The sequence below is a fragment of the Geospiza fortis genome, unplaced genomic scaffold, assembly GCF_000277835.1.
Source record: "Geospiza fortis unplaced genomic scaffold, GeoFor_1.0 scaffold197, whole genome shotgun sequence".
NCBI lineage: Eukaryota > Metazoa > Chordata > Aves > Passeriformes > Thraupidae > Geospiza > Geospiza fortis.
Window position 1 is genome coordinate 289,425 of NW_005054538.1, and position 16,901 is coordinate 306,325.

Sequence of the window (16,901 nt, forward strand, 5' to 3'; positions counted from 1 at the left end):
AAACTACACAAGATAGTTTCAGGAGCAAACTCTCTCATATTGTGTTGATTGAACTAGTCTTTCAGGCACAAAAATTAATAGCAGGATGACAGTCACATATGGCTCACTGGAACAGTCTGTATCTCTGGGAGGTGTTAATAGGAAGTATTATCTGCTGGTCTTACAGCCCTCATGCTTCCTATGTTCCTGCCATTCTGAGCTTTTGGCTTTATTCCAGAAAGTGTTTTAACATTTTGTTTGAGACAAATTCAGATCATGGAGATGTTTTGACACTTGTAGTTCTGCCTAGAGATGTTCAGATGCAATTCAAGGGCTATTGGGAGCAGCACTGCAGTTTTTGCAGCACTTCCCCCAACAGAGCCCCCAGTATACAAATCAACAATAAAAGCCAGAAGTAAACAAAAAAACGGATAATTGTAAGAAAACTGGGGGGAAAAAACCAAAACAATTGAACTTCCTCCCTATTAAATTTTAATGAATTGAAGATACTAGAAATTTTCAAATTTAGCTAGGAAATTTCACCTCTGACATTGGTTTTACATAGTAAATACATTCTGCAGTGGTAAATGATATTTTGGAAACACTTCAGTCAAATTAGTAACTGTTTGTTTGTTTGTTTGTTTGTTTGTTTGTTTGTTTGTTTGTTTGTTTTTATGAATTTTTGTATTTGCTTTCTTGCAAAGGTTAAAAACCAGCCAGGTTAAAAACATAATAAATTAAATACCTCAGCTTGTTAGTAAAAGTGTTGTGATAGTGTAGATGATGACATAGAAGAGCTTCACACAAGAAGAGAAGATAGTCCTAACATAAAGGTATATTCTCCACTCTTCAAGCCATTGGTTATCTATTCTTCCAGGAAGAAAAACAGTGCTCATTATATTTGTGTATGTTTTTGATTTTGAACTGAAAGATCAGTAATTTCCTTTGTGTATCCAGCTAGGGATACACAAGGGCAAGGGAAGCACTACCAGACCTTGGCTGGCAGCCAAGGATCTGCTTTCTAGGATCATCAAGAAGATTTTCACAATGGGAGTTCCTACTAAATTAACCGTGTTATTTCCTGAAGCTGTTCATAACTTAATGATGTGTCCAGGATTATTCTTGTGCTGGCTTTATGGAACTGGATCAGATTCTTGCCTTCTGGTTTATTTTCATTTCATTGAAGGTAAATACAATTATGAGGAATTAACAGTTGCAAACCAAATTTATCTATTTGAACTGGATGATCCTCTTCCCTCCTCTGGAGGGACTAAGTAGAGCCTGTTTGTCGAATCAGTATCAAGAATATAAAAAAACATATTATCACCATCACTGAGATAAGAATCTTGTTGGAAAGCAAGATAAGAATCTTGTTGGAAAGTATGTTGCAAGACAGTCTCTTCAGAAAGAGTTTTCAATCTAGGCAATGACGTAAAAGGAAATTTGAAAGTAAGAGGGAAAGAAATACTGTTCTCAGTTTTTTAACAAGCTCCCTCCTTGCATGTAACTCTTGATGTCTAAGTCTAGTAATGACTGTTTTAGTAATTGCTAGTAATAGAATATATTTAAATTACTATGTTCTCTTACTCTAACAATTAATGAAGAGAGGCACAGAAGCAACTCTGAAGAAGCACTTGGCAGTGTCCACTGATAATACAGAAACCATCTAGTTTCCCTAATTTTCCCTAGGCTTCTAAACTTAGATCTTGAGAATTATTTACAGAGAGGGAAAAATGGGTTGAACTTCAGTCTTGTGACTCCTGACCCCTTAAATGGACAACCTTTCAACCAATCAACCTTAAATGGACCAGTTAGCCTAGGCCACTAGCTCCTGGTCCAACCCTTCCCATCACTTCTTGTTTAGGGAGCAAAATAATAAGTCCTTCTCTTGCAAGGACAAAGAGGAGTCCTCCGGTTGTCCTATTATGTTTGGCATATTCACTTCACACTTCTTTCTACACAGGTGAGATCTGGATTGTGCCTTTATGATAGCTGGATATCAGTAAGATTTAAAAAAAAGTAAAGAAAAACTGAATGAATTAATGGAAGAATTTAAGAGAATTCCTTTTACAGGTTTACCTTTTAAGTTGATTGATCTCTTCCTGTGAATGTTGAAAGAAAAAAGTAAAATGAATTGACATTTGACAGAAAGATTGTACAGGAACATTTTGCACTTACAGCAAGATTTATTTTAGCCCTTTGTGTTAGTCATCCCGCATGTACTCTCTTCACTTCAATGACTTACACACACACTGGCATATACATATTTTGGCACCATATTTAAAAACATAGCTAGATTACTGGAGGAAATTACTCATTCCAGGGAATATACTCTACCGAAATTTGTACAGAAAGTTGTACAGGTACTTTCTGACCTTCCTGCCCTCTTTCACATTAATTGCTTTTTAAATGACTGTTTGAAAACATTTTTGCTTAGGCAGCTGGACGTGTTCCCTGCCCCACCCCCAGTGTAGAGCACCTTAGTGATATCAACTGAATCTGGCTTTGCCTTGGAGGCCTGTCTCTTCGACATCCAGGATGGCTGTGAGGAAGGGCAGAAGCATACACTGTGGTCCAGCATGGCACAGTTGCCTTTAGACAGGAGCAGGGAGGAGGATTGTGAAGCAGCTCAGAAAGAGTTCCTAATGTCAGCATAATGAACTGAAGAGGAACTTGTCTTTTAAGTTTCCATTGTTATACAAAAAAGGCTGTCCAGGTGTTCTGATTTAGGACAAATTTAGGAGAAAACCTCAAAAGGGGTTCCTCTAGAAAGCAAATTCAAGTGGCCCCTCCCCCAACTGGTTCAGGAAAAGATTTCCTTGGAGAGAAGTGGAAAAAAACTTTACTTACCAGGCAAAGCACTCACCAGCACAAAAAATGAACAATACTAAACAATAAAACCTCTTGCCAATCTGAAGAGATGACAAACTCAGAAAGTCCTTTTCGAGGGTTGCAGCTCGGCTCACTCAGTCTCTTATCAGTTCTTCTGGTGCTGGAAATGCTGCGGCCCAGGCCCAGCCTGGTGGGCCACCAGTGTGAGCTGCCCTTGCTCCTCTGGGTGTTCAATCCACAGAACTTTAAACAGTTCCAAGAAAAAGAAAACCCAGAGTCCAGGGAACTTCTCTGCCTCAGCCAGCTAAAAACTAACTAAAAAGCAAAGGAGATCTCTCTCCCACTGTCTGTCCGCAGACAGCACAGTTCAGGAGAAGGATGTGGGGTAACAAGTGCAGTTTCTGGTAACAAACTCCACTCTTCTTCTCACCCCTCCTTCTTTTAATCTTTTCGTGCATTGCTGAATGCATCCTTGAAGATGGAGCAAAACTTCTTAACATCAAAGAAAGTTTTCTGTGACTTCCTAGTTGGGATCTTTAGGTGAAACCAGATTTGAACAAATTCTCAGGCATTTTCCAGTTGTTTTGACCAAATCTTCTGTCTATGAAAGTTCTATGGTATTTGTATAAGCAGTGGATTTCTTTTGAAAATTCTAAAGAGAATGTTCTTGGAAAAGGCACTTTGAATGTAAAAAAATAATTGTCTTTCAGTAAAGTGTAATAATATAGAAATCAAGGCCATTGAAACATGGGAAAAAAACGCTGTGATCCATATATTAAATCAGGCCACAGCAACACAATATTGTTGTCCAATTGTGGCCTGCTCATTATTAGCTTCTAAACTAAAGTAAAATTTGTCAAATAACCTAGGTATTGAAATTTTACAACACTGTCCCCCCCATAAAATCATGACCTTTCAAATGAGTGGCAGTTTGATTGATGTTTTCGGTCAGCTGAAACTGTTGCTACTTTGTGAATAGCCCATAGCTCCTATTTTTTTTTGCTGAATATGTGAATTCCAATTTTGAAAAAGATGCCTTATTTGCCTTTTGATAAAAAGAAATTTCAGATAAAGAAAGATGTGAAATAGAATGGATATATAAATAATCTGTTATGAGAATGATGAAGGAAGCAGGAAGTTTGGCAGATTACTGTGATTAATCATGTAGTAATCAGGAGTTTTGCTGTGGTGTGGAAAAATATATATATAGTTGGTTTTTTTGTAAGCTATCTAGCTAGAGAAAGAAGCTCCTCCTGTTGAATGAAAAGAAAGTCTACAATTTTTTAAAATTTTTTTCTTATTTTGAAGGAGTTAGTATATGAATTCACCATTTTTCCATTGGTAAAGCTTTTCCTGCCAAAAACAATGAAGAAGGAAATTCAGACAGTAACTGCTTGGTAAATTCTTTTAATATACAGTCCTGTTTTAAATTCTGACTCTTAGACTAGCTTTTCTCTTCTCTAACTAATGTGCAAGATTTGTGGTGTAAATGAAGGAAGTAAAAGAACAAGGAAGCGTTTAAAACAATGGTATCTGTGTATATGTGGTGACAGAAGGGTTTTCCTCCCTGTTCATGTATCAGAATGAAAATAAGCGTCTTGTATTGGATTCCTCTCCTGGCTTTGAAAGTACATCATTCCAGTCTTTTGCAAGGTACCAGATGGTATCAAAAGTATCAATAAACCATTTCTTGGAGGAAATTCTGAGGATGTCTTGGAAACAAATGACATTTTCTGCTTAACTTAATATATCTCCTTCACCCCTCAAGAGGTTTTTTTGAATGAAAATGACCATTTAATCTTCAGTTGTCTACAATAGATAAGGAAAATCATCCCCTTGAAAGTCCTGCCTTTTCTCCACTGCTTCTAAAGAGAGTTTAGATCTTAGATACCTTTCTGATACATTCAAACATCTGCTTTAGTGAAACAAAACACACGAGTTGTTTGAGCCCTGCAGGGAATGTACTTACCTGCACAGTCTTCAGAGCTCCTCATCCTAACATCAACACAGTCCATAAGGAAAGTCCAACAACTAGGTAAAGAACAAACATGGGCTTATTTGTGTTTAATACAGAAAAGGATGTACTATATAGACACATAGAACCTAGCTGATGGAACATCAAATGCCAAGTGATCTCAGGGGCTTTTAAAATAGAGACATACCCTGAGAATTATATATTGCCAATGTGCAAGAATCATGCTTATCAAATCTGATTATTTATTTAAACCATATATTAAGTGCATCAGAAAAACATCTGAGGGTGTTCCAATCAGGTTAGCATGATTTACGCCAAATATGCATCTGGTGCATTCTCCTGTTGTCTACAGGAACAGAAGCAAGAGCTATGGTTTACTCCCCCTCTAAGCTGATTTAATGCTTTAGCATCTCCACTTTGTTTCTACTTGCCTCTTCTCATGGCCTTGTAAGGCTGCTTATTGGATCTGTGGACTAAAAGTTTTCAGTGCCATCATTGCTATTTTTAGTTGAAATCTTTCAAGAGTTGGGTAAACTGGGTTAATTTTTTAAAATTATTTACTGTTTTTTCAGTGGTTCTTTAAAATTGTTACCAGAATCAACAAGACTGCTCTGATTCAAATGTATTTCATTATCTGTGAATATTAAACATTCTTGGCATATGGTGCAAGTAGTCAGATAACATATTTACATAACTTATTTGTCTACTGTTGAGTCTGACCTTGTCTGGAATTTCTTGTCAGTTCCCTTTTTTTCTCAGTGTGACATGTTAGATTAGCCCTGTTTATCAATTATTTGTTCACTTAATAAAGGGTGAATCAGTATCTTTGAATCAGAATACTTGCACACATTTTTCCCCTAATACTAGGATGAATGTGCTATGGTTAGCAACAAAGTCAGACAAATACATCTGTTATTTATTTTTCAAGTTTGAAAACTTGAACCACTGCTTAGTTATTAATACATAAATAAATCAGTTTGAAAAAACATACAGAAGAAAATATGTAAAAGCTCTCTGCCAGACCACAGCCAAACTCTTAGTCCTTTGGAGTCAGTATAGCCCAGGGATGATGAGAAAGGCATCCATTACAGAGTTGAACAATGCTAAAAATTTTGTGAAATGACTGGCCTATGTTCTGACCTCGAGCATGTTTCTTGGAAGTAAAATTGCTGCTCCAAATATCTTGTGTCTCATAATGTTTTCCCTAAACTTGCCCACACACTTTTTCTGAGGTTGGATGTGGGTTTTGTTTTATCACATGCCCTCACGTGTGGATTCCACCTTCCACCTTGCTTTGTATCAACTTAGTTCTACTGACTTCCAGGCCCTCCCACAACTATTGATGATTTAGCTGAAGAGGGGAATTCCCGACTTACTGGAAGAGCTTGGAAACCTTAAGTTTTAATATCATAATGAATTCTTTTGCCTTAGTGGAAATCTAGTGTTGCTAGTATTGGGAATGAGCTGAAGATATATATTTGCTCGCACATTTATTTTGTAAAATGTCAGTCAATAAATACAGGAATAGCCCTTGGCTTCTTACATACAGCAGTGCAACAGGGAGATTGTACATAATGCTTTGTTGGAAGCAACAGCCAGTTTTCCTCCTGTTTTTCTGTCTAATTCTTCCAAGAGACTCCTATCACTTGCACATACTTAACCCCACATCAGCTGATAATATCCACTTAGTCCTCAACATTTGGTGCTTGGTCCTCAGCTGTCCTGTCCAGCCCATTTTGAAATTGTATTTGATTTCCTTCTCCCAGGCTGACACCTTGTGCTGGATACAAGGCCCTGAAAAAATGGGAGGTCTTGCCTTTGATGCACGTTAATGGGTTGAGGATAAATCTAGAAGGGGCCACTGGCTTTCAGTTTACCTGTGAAGTTTATGTTACAGGTAATGTAGCCTAAACTCTTAAACTGTTTGCTAAAAGTTTGCTAAACTGCAGCAATTTCTGAAAGGCCCCAAAGGCTTGGTAGAAATTGCCATGTTCTGAGAGTAGCTATAGATGGGCAGAGATGATCCTGCAAGTACCCTGAAGGTGGGAAACAGAGATGATAGCAGAACAGGAATGTGCTGAGGCAGCAGCTATATTATTTCTCCTTGAAACTCCAACCACTCCCAGGTGACTTGGCTTCATGGGCAGCTCTTGGTTATTCTCTGTGTTTCCGGGAAAATGTGTGGTGTTTTTCCCCTTTGCACTAGTACTTCCTTCTTGGAGCTGCAGACTAGGCCCAAGTATTCTCATAAATCCCTACACCATGCAGGGAAAGTCAGAGATGATGATCCTTATGTATGCAATAAATTCAACATGCTATTCTCATACAGCCCTATTAAAAATCCTGCAGGCTTTTTAGGCTGTGATGTGTGTGGAGTGCACATAATATGTTTTACATACAGCTGTAACACTCTGAAACGTCCTCCTGCCACTTTTTCTCAAGAGAGATGTAATCTTACATGATGAAAAACCATTTCTACTTTATGGGTTTGCCTCTGCTCAACCTGTAAAGTAGCATGAAAAAAAGTAATTCATATTCAAATATTCAGAATACATTAAAGTCATCCTGCAGTAATTTCTTTCTTGTTGCAGATAGAGCATTTTAAATGCATGAAATAACGTGCATGTTTTCCTGGTGGTTATATCTTGTCTCTGAGAAATTTAGTGGTTTGTGCTGACACCAAAAAGTTGGCAGAGTAAACCAGTATACAGCTGGTCCTATTTAAATGTCTCTCAAGCATGTTCATAGGATTTTCACGGGGAGGGCAATTTACAGTAAATTAACAAAGCTAGAGACTAACTTATCTCTGAATGAGTGTGTGATCATTTATAGAATCATAACAGAATGGTGTGGGTAGAGGTAGTATAAGGGATTTTCTGCTGTTCTGCATAATGACAGATTAGTAATATTATTAGCCTTTGCAGGGTTATAGTGACATGTAGAGGCCTGTTATGCAAGGTGCCATGACAAGTCTGTGTAGTAAAAATGTTCTGGCTTGTATCTTCTTACATTTATGCATGTTACATGTATATGCACACATGTTGAATACAATAGGAGACTACACATATATATACATACACATACGCATATACAGACACACACACACACACATACACACACACACATATATTCTGGAATGAGTAATGATTTTCAGTCCTTCAGATTTTGGATGGCCACTAAAAACCGTCTGAAAGGTCATGATTTTCAAGTGCCACAGATGTCTAAGTGAGGCACCTGACAATAATGTGTTATTATTGAGAAATGTTGAAGGCTATTCTGACATCCAGTGGTGTCCAAGAATGCACGTGATATCTGAGTGCAGGCTGTGCCGCTGCATTAATCACTCTGATATTCCACAGTGAGAATATCAGAATAATTTTTTTAACATTTCTTTACACTGGGGCTGAGCAGGTTGACAAAAGTTCCTTTGAAATTGAGGTAAAAACTAGAAAAAACATTATGTGTGTATTGATGTTAAGTATTTTTCAGCCTAAGACAAGACACTGCTAGAGGAATGGGAACATCCCAACCATAGTAAAAAGAAACGACTGTCAGTAAAAACTTCTGTGGGAAGATTTTACTTTTGCTCTTGATGTTGGTTTGCCTCGTGTGAAGGTTGAAGACATTCAAGATAGTGAAAGCATGCTTCATTCAAGTAATGAAAATGACTAATAGTAGATATATCAAATCTGTGTGAAAAGATTTTATAAAATGTTTGGATTTCCATCAGACAACTACCCTCTTACAAATTTTTCAGTTTAGAATTGGAATTCTGAAAATGTAATTTCTTTGCAAAAAATGTATTTTTTAAAATTAGAAATGTTTTCCAGGAGTTGAAGGCTAGGATCAATAATTAGTAATACTTACTTCTGTGTTACAAAAATTTTACACTGTTACCACAAAAAACCTCATGATATGTGTGGTAGCCTAGACTGTATGTGATGACATAGACCACTGAATATAGAGAAGAAGAAAGAGTAAAAAATAATTTAAGATCTTTGAAATTAGACTCTTTTTTTTTTCCTGTAATGTAAAACTGTTCAGTGAAATCTGCTAGGTCAGCCATTAATTTGTGGCTGCAGCACATTCAGACCACAGGACCAGACTCAGAGCAGGTTAGAAAAATGTGTAATATGAACATAGGTGCTGAAGATGCTATGCAGTTAGCCTGGTTTACCTTTTTCTTTGGCCTGCTTTATGTGCTAACATGGACTTTGTGTTCTGGGTACAGATTTTAGGTACACTTCCAGTACAGATTTATCTGTAGGCACCAGACCAGTGCACCAGACTGCAAATTATTTTATTCAGGACTTAATAAGTAGTTTCTGGAAAACAGAATGAAACAACCTTCAGCAGAGACAGCTCCAACAAATCTCCTTGGAAATCCCTTCTTGGAAGGCTGCAGGGCTACTTCTACTTGGTACCTTTCTTGGGAAAGGTTTTTATTTCCCAATCTGTAGTTGTAATGTAGGATTTAAAAGAGCCTGCCTTTTGTGCCCCTTGTTCCCTGCCCCAGTTTTTTGAGCAGTGCACATCTCTTTCAACATCCTATGCACTGCTCAAAAAAAGTCTCTTCTGCTGTTTCTGTAAGATGTTGGATACCGGATCCTGGGAAGACCACTCTGGTGGTAGTCTTTATCTGTTTATAGGCTGCTGAGAAATGGAGAAATGGAAATTTTCGAAAAGCTTTGGAATGCCAGGTACCCTGAAACTCCAAGTCTGATGAAGAGCCTGGCTTCCTTCCTACTGCATTTCAAAGACTTGTACAGTTCTTGCATCTATAACTCATAAACATTTGGCCAGAAATTTCCTTGTCTGTGTATCACAAGGTGGCTGGGATAGCATCATGTTTGAACAAGAAGAAAGTCTCAATGAGGCTCACAATACAAATCTTGATCTGTATTTCAGAGATGCAGTTCTGTCTCAGCATAATGCAAACAGTTTTGTTCTAAGATTTTATTTAACTAGTTGTCTTTCTACAGATGAATATGTAATTGAAAACAAAGTTTATTGAAAAGTTGCCACAAGTTTTTTCTGGCTGGTTTACCGAACACTTGTGCGTGTAAAAATTGAGAATAACACATGATGCGAAATAAAAGTGTCTAACAGTCATCCTAATAAAACAAACAAACCAAAACCCCTAGAAAATATCCCACCAAATCAACTGTGGCCAGTCCTTTCAAAAGGATGGATTTGCTTCTACCTTACCATGATCCATCCACTTAGAATTTTTTATTAAATTTTTCCCCCTTTTGCGGCTCTTTGGCTTCCAAGAGTGCCAAAAGAAATGGATTTCTGCTCAGTTGCCTTGCATCCTTTCCTGTCTGCTGCCTGCCAGCTTATGCTGATTGATCACAGGTACACAGATGTGTGTGATCTAATTTCTGCCCGGTTGAATTCCCCCAAATTCTGCTGGCCAAATAGCAGTGTCTGCCTTCTAGGAAGCAGCCGCTGCCTTTGGCTGATAAAACAGGGTGTAGGTGACCTGATGGTCTGTTCCAGAGCAGTGCAGGTAACAGGAGGTGCTTAGTTCTTGCATGTTTCCCTCCTAATATGGACTGTAACACTGGATTTATAATCCACCTCATATAGGGTTGCTATGTAGTTGGCAGAGAGGAAAGGTATTTCCAAGTTCAGAGTTGAACCTCTGGAGGTGCCTTTCTCTGTTTCAGCTGAAGTGTTTTAAAAATTATGCCAATTTTCAGTTTAAGAAAAGATAGTAACTTCAAGTAGAAAGGACCAGGTTTAAGTTGCTTCATGCTAAACAATTCCTTTTAGTCTTGTGAGACATTTCTGTTTTGGCTCATTTTTACACTGTACTTTTACGAGGTATGAATCAGGACTATTTAGGAAGTATGCCAAAAGTTTGTGTACTACGAAAACTTGTACTCTCCTTGTATCTCTGCATAAATCTAATGACATCTGTAATTTAAACTTTCAGGAATAAATAACAAGTACTTAATAGATGTGAGAAATAGTTACTCCCTTTTCATAATTTTAGAAAGGTTTGTTAAACCTTATGCAAAATACAATAGAAGACTGAATAGAGAAAAGGTTACAATGCTGGGAGCAAAGGATTTTCCCCACCATGTGCTCACCCACACAATGGAGCTTTCACCTTTTAACCCTTTAGCCCCTCCCAAAGTTTTGTCCATCGACTGCTTCTTCACTGTCCAGTGGTGAAGTTTACTTCCTCAAATCCTGATTGGAGGTCAGATGTTGCCATAGTGACAATCCAACCCTCTCAAATGTCCCAACCCTGGCTGTCCATTGATAACAATGCAAGGGGGTAAAACATAACTATAAATTTATAAAACTTTTCTTAACCTACATACATGATATTTGTCTGTTAATTGTGAGAGTCAATCATCACAATACTCATCTATCACAATAGATGCCTACTATTTCTGTAACTAGGACAACTATTGATTTTAAATGCTATGTCATAACATATATTTTGCTGAGGTTTTTCTCCTCTATCTCCAGACATGTAGAACACAGATACGTACCCGTGAGCTAGGTTAGACATATTCATATCCTGTCCAGTCAAAGCATTTCCAGTGCATGATTATCTGGTTTACTTCAGATACTTTCCTTAGGGTTGTTTGACTCCCAAGGTGGTTATTTTTCTCTTTTGACTATTAATAGGAGTCCAGACATTTAGCTCAGATTAAGGTGTGTTTTTACAGACAGGCTAATTCAGCCTTCTTGTGTAATTTCACTAATTCGGAATACTAATTGTGATTTATAATTGTGCTTGCAGGTTGGTCAGGACAAAGGAAGCTGTTCTTTCCATAGAAACCACAGCCCATGTGTTGTTCCTCAAGAAAATGAAAACATTTTCCACAGAATATTTGCTTTTTTCACGAAGTCTGGCAGAAAAGTATTGGTAAGATACAGTACCGCTTATGGCATCACTTGAACATACAGCATATTTTACAAAACATTTTGCATGGTTTGGCATGATGATCTGAAGCAGATAGTTCGTACTGGGAGGACATGTAATGATTGTAATTGTCTGTTTTTTAAAAGTAAATAGGAGGTTTCAGGAAGTGCAGTGGAAAGGGGTTTAGCTGACATGGCAGCACACACTTGTTAACCAGAGCCTTTGCTCTCTCAAAGGCATGTGGGAGCAGTGGGTCACTGCACTGTACTTGATGCCTGACCTACACAAAGGGCTGGTGTGCAGCAGCAGTCCTGTTCCCTCCAGTTTTGAATGCTTGCCTGGCTCAGCAGCTCTGTAGAGGACTGAATTTTACCTGGCTTCCTTTCAGGCAGGCATCTGTAGCCAGCTATCTTCAGGTCTTGAAAGTTGCTATTTCAGTGCAAGAGTGCTGTATTATAGCAGTTATATAACTTAGTTTTCTGGTGTGTTTGCTGTTTATCATTTATCATTGAATTTTACAATTTTTCATTTAATTTCTACCTCCTTTGCCTAACAACTTTTTCCATATTTCCTGTAGGACTGTGAAAGACCAGGCAGATCTTGTTTAATTGTACACTGCAACATAAGCTCACTACCTAAAGCAGAGTCCTGTGATATAAATATCTACATGCTGCTGAATACCGAGATACTCAAGAAAGTACGTGGTCTCCTTGTAGGTTGTCTTTAATGCCAATTTAAGTGCGCTTAGGTGAACCAATAAACTCAAAACTTCAATTTCTTCCTCTTTACTAGTGTGTGAAAAATAATAATGGTATCAAAGAAAACAGATCTACTCATTCACAGCATGTACAGAGGTGTTAATCTTAGTTCTTACCCATTACCCATTAGAATAGAAATAAATTTAGTTCAGAAATTTATACATTGAAAAATTACAAACGAGACCCCTAATTGTGTGCATGATGTTTAGGCTAGAGATTTCTGAAAATCTCATTGATTTCTGTAAGATTTCACTCTAAAAAAATGTAAGTGAATATAAACTGTGACCAGCTATGTATTATCTTCCCGTGTAAAGAGAGACATAGCAGTTATTTTGTCATTTTTACTTCAAATTATTATTATTCAAAGAAGATGCATCATGACCACATTAATGCTGAGCTTTACATTTGTGGCAATAAACAAATGGTTGCCATTTAATTTCTTTCTTCTCTGAAGCTGCTGAATGAAATAGTAAATCTTTTAAATTTTTTGTGATTTACTGCATTTTGACCTATGTTCCTTTACTTAAAAAAATGCTGACTAATTCTGGCAAGATGCTGTAAGGTTATGAGGGAACAAGATAATTGAAGGAGAAAACTGATAACATGAACCTATTAAAATAAACCTGTCTTTCATAGTTGTTAGATTAAAAGCATCAGAGGGAGCCCTTATTAGAAAACAATTAATAGTATTGAGGTTTTCCAAATGAAACCAAAAAGTCTGTTAATGTTTGTTCATATTTGAAAACAGTAAGTACAAACACGGCCAGAAGTTTCAGATGTTTGTTACATACTTATAGAAATGCTGAAATATGCAAATAAGTAGTGTTTACATATTTACACAGTTTACAACTGAGTGCATGCAAAATATGCTTCTTGGGATATAGCCAGGATTCATCCCATTGCTGGGTCCCTTCTAAGATTACTTTTAGCAACACTCCCTTAAAAGACATAGAGTGTTTACACATGTTTGAGTATCACTAGTGCATGCTGTTTTCTACTTATTACATACTCTTCTCAAGGCAAACCACATACAAGTGAGTAATCTGTAAGTTGAAATGTCATCTTATTGAAATATGCATGTTAAAATGCACCGGGCGTTTTATTGGAGAAATATGCATTAATGAGAGGAATTGTACAGTGAATAAGATAGTTGTCATGCACAGATTCAAATAAGAAGTTCTCCCCCGGGATATATTGTAGTTTATCGCAGTTTCTGTATATCATTTTTTTGTTCACTTGAAAAACAAATTGGAACATTTTTCACAGTTAATATTGAGCCTGCCTGTGTCATTGGAAATTCTCTGTATTGCTTTCATGGTAAATGTGGGAAATATTAACAAACCAAATACAAAGTATGTGTTTAAAGTCTAACATACCTGATTTTGCTATAATCTGAAATAATGTGCTCAGGTATATCTTTTATGAGCATAAAGTATATTTTTTCAAAGCAGAGTTGTAACCAGACTGGTACTTAACTCCAACCTAGCCTTCACTAAGCGTTGTCTGGGTGTATTTACTATACTGGCAATTGTTTGATGGTTTGTTGGGCTTTTTTTGATGGGGGTTGGTGCTTTTGTTGTTGTTGTTGTTAAGGCCAGTTTTTCGTCTTTTTTCTTCTCAGGACAGTTCATCAGTCATCCAGTTTGTCACAAGGGCAAGGCTGCAGGTGGACCATGACCTCAGAGTTGTGGAGGTGCCCAACGGGAACCCAGAAGAAAAACCAGTGAGTACACTGCAAAATTTCATTAATGACTTTTGAGAAACAACACTCACTTTTAAATTTTCAAAGTTTTATTAAACTTTAACAAAAATAAAACAAAGGACTGAATAAGGAAAAATTTTACAGCTCTGAGAGTCTGTGACCAGCAGCCATGCACTCATTTACAAAGTGAATGCTCTGCCTTTTATACTCTTGGCCCCTCCCAAAGTCTTGTCAGTCAACTCCTTCTCTGCCATCCATTGGTGGAGATCACTTTCTTACAACTTGATTTATGGTCAGATGTTGCCATGCTGTGCCTCCTGGTAACAAGGTTGCCCTCCCCTAAATGCCCAGACTAGTGACAACAATATAAGGGAGAAGGGGAAGAGGATTATGGGGAGAACATATAAAAATAACATAACTATGTATATATAAAACTTATCAACATACACATAATATTCATCTCTTAATTGTGAGAGCCAGCCATCTCATTACCCATTTATAATATGACTGAAGTAACACCTGACTGTGATACCCATGTCTCAATGGAAATGGAAGAACCCAGTATCTCTATGACAAATATTTTCAACTGTAAAAGGTTTTAGAATATCTAAGAATGATAGGCACACTGTAAAATGTGTCAGATTGCTATTTTTTAATGTTCAAAATTTAGAAATGCTTTTTTTCTAGAAATGCTGGCTCTGCTGTATTTCATTGTTATTTAATGCTTAGAGAAAAAAACAAAGAAAATTAGGCAAAAAAAGAAATTGTCCTTTTCTATTCTCAGAAAGCCTTTCATCAGGCCTTGAGTCGCATTATGAAGCTCACTGTGTATGTGTTGGGAAGCTATCTTAAGCTTCAAACAAGAGCTCGCTTCCAATTCCTGGAAAGCCCTAGCTGTAAAAGAGCATGCTTGAAATGCTGTAGCCATGTAACATTAATCTGTAATTTCAAGTATTTTCTCATATGAGTGCCAGTTCTTCTCTACTTTATGGTATTTCCATATGCCAGCTTCAGTATTGCTGTATGCTTTGCACAGGGCCATGTTCAGGCACAAATTTAGGATATGGCTTGGCTCAAGGTATTAATTTTTCTGTGTTCTCTTCTTGTGATATGCAGAAGGGAAGAGTAGTTGTTGCAAGCCACAACTATTTAGCTGGAAATAGAAACTGGAGAAAGAAAATGTCATTGTTCAACCTCCTCTTTTCCTTCTTAAAGCTCATTTTTCACTCTTCATTGACCAGAGACTGCTGTACTGTATCCATTTGGATAGCAGCTCCTTTTGTACAGTTGTGCATGGACTTCCTATGAGACTGTTTATGACAGTGTTCCCTAACCTTTGTTAGACACTTTATCATGCTAAGGTTGAAAAGGCTTTTTGCTTTCTGAGGCTAAATGTGGGCTTATTATCATTTAATTTATTATCATTATTAACATCTAAATGGTTTTTAAGACCAGGTACCATTATTTCAATTGGTGCTATTACATTATAGTGTATAGTATCAGAGTGCAAATTCTCTGTAAAGAAGATAAATTGAGACAGAAGACAAACAGAAAAGGAAAGCTGATATTTTTATGGTAGTATAAGAAATACCAGTGGACCACCCATATAAACAACAACTCTGTCAGAAACTTCAACAGTGAGTGTGAGTGAGTATCTCTAAGTTGGGTAGCAGGTTGTCTTTGAAATTAAACCATTTTTAAAAAAAAAATATGCATTTGTGCAATTCTCAGAAATAATTTCTCTGGATTTGGATATGATTTTATGTGATTTTTAATTATGTATTTTTGGTTCTGGTTACAATAGGCTGCTTGAGCTCTTATATTAGACAAATCACATGAAGAAGGTGATCAGAGTTTGGATTTGGCTCTGTGATGACAGTGGTACTATCATCCGTATATATTGTCTGAAACTGGTGTCATATTTTCAAGGGGCATACTTTATTTTCTTCATCATATGAGTTTCCATGAAGGTTTGGTTCTCTTCTTCTTGGTCTATGAGCAAAACCAACAGTAAGCTCCAAGAGAAAGCAGTAGTCAAATACCAGATTGAAGAGTCCATATTTTCTGCTTGCTGCTTGTGTGCAGGAAGAGGAGGAGTGCTCTTAAGGAGCAAAAGGACAGCCTTTGGAAGGAAGGATTTTACTACAACAAAACTATCCAAATGCCTCTGAGTCTTCCTGTATGGAAAGTGAGGGAATGCAAAGCTGACTGCATGAAAAGGCAACCCCAGATAAAATGTATGCAGGTCTTGCAACACAGTGACCTGTAAAGCTTAAGGCTGCTGTCTGGTACTATCCACTAAGTACAGGTATGCTCCATCAAACCTCTGAACCTTTTGTGCCTTCTGGATAGCGCCACTGTTCTTTTATTTCCAGTTCAGTCACTCTAGGTTTAATGCATATCCCAGGTGACCCAAAATGTTACTGTATCCCCTATCTATTTATGCCCAAAATTGTTACTGTCTCTTTAAGACCCCTGCGCGAGAAAACAGAATAGGGAGGTGGTGCCCAGGGCTTTTTAAAAATTGGGACACTCAGGGATCTCTCCCTCTCCCTGTTTGGCTTGCCTCTTGGCCTTTTCTTGCCTCTACTTGCAACAGTACCAAGTGGAGAATCAGCATTTTGCAATCAGAAACTGTTTCAGAGTCTTTCAGAGTTTACTGTTATTTTGCAACACCTATGGACGGAACTAAACCAGAGCTGGTCTGGTGCCAGGGTACCGCTCATCAGTGCTGAAAGTCTATTCTTCCTTTCCTCCTCTTCCGTCGGA

General features: G+C 37.5%; 1 protein-coding gene across 1 annotated transcript in view; it reads left to right on the forward strand.

The window, feature by feature from the left end:
• Window positions 1-16,901, forward strand: part of ITGA9 (integrin subunit alpha 9) — a 232,764-nt gene that overhangs the window by 175,239 nt on the left and 40,624 nt on the right. Inside the window, exons 24-26 of the mRNA XM_005429306.2 lie at window positions 11,550-11,675; window positions 12,250-12,369; window positions 14,052-14,153. Coding sequence (XP_005429363.1) covers window positions 11,550-11,675; window positions 12,250-12,369; window positions 14,052-14,153 — 348 coding nt within the window. The remainder of the gene's footprint in view (window positions 1-11,549; window positions 11,676-12,249; window positions 12,370-14,051; window positions 14,154-16,901) is intronic.